Source organism: Fopius arisanus, unplaced genomic scaffold (genome assembly GCF_000806365.1).
Source record: "Fopius arisanus strain USDA-PBARC FA_bdor unplaced genomic scaffold, ASM80636v1 scaffold00277, whole genome shotgun sequence".
In the NCBI taxonomy this organism is placed as follows: Eukaryota; Metazoa; Arthropoda; class Insecta; order Hymenoptera; family Braconidae; genus Fopius; species Fopius arisanus.
This window is the reverse complement of record NW_011888016.1, coordinates 64,879-67,731: the sequence shown is the minus strand read 5'-3', so window position 1 is coordinate 67,731 and position 2,853 is coordinate 64,879. Positions and strand designations below refer to the sequence as shown.

General features: G+C 47.2%; 1 protein-coding gene across 1 annotated transcript; it reads left to right on the top strand.

The window, feature by feature from the left end:
- Nucleotides 1-692: 692 nt before the first annotated feature.
- Nucleotides 693-1,316, top strand: LOC105272776 (uncharacterized). Its single transcript, XM_011315000.1, has one exon. It carries the CDS (start codon nucleotides 693-695, stop codon nucleotides 1,314-1,316), a length of 624 nt encoding a protein of 207 aa, XP_011313302.1.
- The last annotated feature ends 1,537 nt before the right edge of the window (nucleotides 1,317-2,853 follow it).

Here is a 2,853-nt window from a genome sequence, read left to right as displayed (position 1 = left end):
GAAGACGATCCATGGGGCAGACCATACGCGGCGGTTATGGCGCGGCTTAAATGCCAACCTATCCCATCGCCGATGTGTCCTATCCTACTGGAGAAAATCGTCCTTGTACTCTTCCTTCGGCAGACCGACCTTCAGCGTCTTAGAGGAGGGGAGGAACTGCAGATTATTCCACCGTCACTAAAGAGGGACTAATGGAACCGTGTGGCAGAATTGGAAATTCCAAGGCCACTGGCCTTGATGGAGTTCCTAATGTCGCCCTGAAGGCGGCCATCCAGGCTCTGCCGGACCTCTTTATGGAGGTCTACAGTGACTGGCTCAGGAAAGGTACATTCCCGGCAGCATCGAAGAGACAGAGGTTGGTGTTGCTCCCGAAAGGGAAGAAGCCACCGGACGAACCGTCATCGTATCGTCCCCTCTGCATACTCAACACTGCAGGGAAGGTCCTTGAGCGCATCATCCATAGAAGGATCGAAGCGCTTGTGGATTCATTGCTGGCCGAAAATCAGTACGGCTTCAGGAGAGGTAGATCGACCCTTGGGGCCATCGACCTGGTGGTGAGAACTGCCAGAGAAGCGATCTCAGGATCAAGATGGCACAGGGGTACTAAGAAGTACTGCTTCTTAGTAACGCTGGATATCCGGAACTCCTTCAACTATGCGCGATAGGACTGCGTGGAGGAACTAATCAGCAAAATGAAGGAAAGCGGGCTAGAACTCCTGCTGGGCTGCGATGCTAACTCTCATCATGTTGGATGGGGAAGCTCCAATACCAATGCAAAAGAAGAAGCCCTACACAACTTCATTATGGAAAAAGACCTTATGCTTTTAAACAGGGGAACGCATCCAACCTTCATGGACTGCAGAAGACATGAAGTGCTGGATATCACCATCTTCACAACGGGTATGGTGGACGTGGTAAGAGACTGGAGGGTCTCTAAAGAGCCCTCGGGATCGGACCACAGTCAAATTCGCCTAAGCCTGACTGGAAGGACGGACATAATTCAACGGAGAAATCCAAAGAACTCAGACTGGAAGGGTTACAGAGAGGAGCTCTCCTTGAGAATCCAGGACGTACCCAGCAGATTCAAGAATCGAGAGCAACTAGAGCATGCGGCCGAAAGTTTCGGAGAGGCGGTGAAACGTTTCTTTAAAAACAACTGTGTCCCAGGCACCCAGACGGGAACCAAAAAAGTTTGCTGGTGGAATAACACACTAACGAGCCTACGGAATCAGCTGAGGAAGGCGTGGAACAAGGTAAAGAACTTTTGCGATAGTATACACAAGAGTAAGGCGCTGGAAGAACGCAAGAATCTCTAGAGAATACAACAGAGCTCTGGCGAAAGCCAGATACGACGACTGGAAGAAGTTCAGCAGTGGCATAGGGAGTTTGTCCGAGGTATTAAGACTGGTAAAGGTCTTGGGAGGGCAGGGGGGACGGTTCAGGACAAAAGGACAGCTATGGAGCGAAGCTATATGTACCGATGGAGCACTATGAGGATAGCTGGTCCCTGGGGACCGACGGCTCAGTATTCCAAGTAGAAGTCTTGGCCATAAAAAATTGCGCTGATCTTCTGGCAAATGGGCAGACGATGAACAAGTATATATATTTGGTCGGACAGTCAGGCCGCCATCAAAGCACTCCTAAAACCTAGCACAAACTCAAAACTAATCTGGGAAACCATGGAGGAGCTAGAAAGGCTGGGAAAACACAACAAGACAACCTTGGCGTGGGTCCCAGGACACGAAGGCATCGACGGCAACGAGGAAGCGGACAGACTGGCGAAGCAAGGGTCACGATGTGAAGCCGTAGCGCAACCAGTTGGTGTCCCCTCAACCGTGGGCCAAAAAGCCATTAAAAACAAGATTCAGCGGGAACACACTAACCGTTGGAAAAACATAGAGAGCAGCAGGAAAGCCTGGGCAGCTATGCTTGGCCCAAGCAGCACGAGAGCCAAACAGCTTGTCAACATGGACAAAGAAAGACTTGAGCACAGTGATCAGATGACTCACAGGACATGGGAGATTTAAAGCCCATTGCAAAACAATAGGCATCAGCGAAGATGCCCTGTGTAGATTTTGCAAAGAGGAACCAGAGGACAGCCTGCACATCATGTGCGACTGCCCAGCATTAGCCGTGACGAGATTGCAATGCTGGGGAATTGCTTTCCCCACTAGTGATCAGATCAGGGGAAGAAAAGGTTCGGACTTCTCAAGACTGGCTATAGAGGCCGGGCTAGAGATTTAATCCGCAACCTAAAAATAAGCGGAGCTACAATAACTCACAACGGAGTTCGGCGGCAATAGGGAGGCTTCCCCGCCCATCCACAACACAAACTTAACTTAACTTTATGTTAAATGACAAATTGATGGGGTAATTCCGTTGTTACGTCGCTGAGAGAGTTTTATTTCTACGGGACAAAAAAAATCGTTTGTAGATTTATGTTTGAATCGTAGAAAATTGTCTGAAATATCATACATTAGCGTTCCCTCGGACAGATTTATTTCCAACTATATTTGGCATGCCTCATTGCTATTAACAAATATATAAATTGTTCAAAAATGGGGGGAAAAATTATTTTGTAAATGTACACTCAATCGACCTAGAATAATGTAAAACGGCGAAATTTATTAGTTTATCTAAAACTTTTTTTGGAACGGCTTCATCTTTCTTAACAAATTCGGAATTTGTTCAACAAATTGTACAAACTTTGTGGTGAAAGTAAATAGCCAAACGGTAGACAATTGCCGGAAAGATCGAAATTTATTGTACCCTCAGAAACTTCTATTTAAGGTTGTCTTGTTGTCGACAAATTGAAATATTATGAAACAAATGGTGGAAATACTGCTGTGCAAA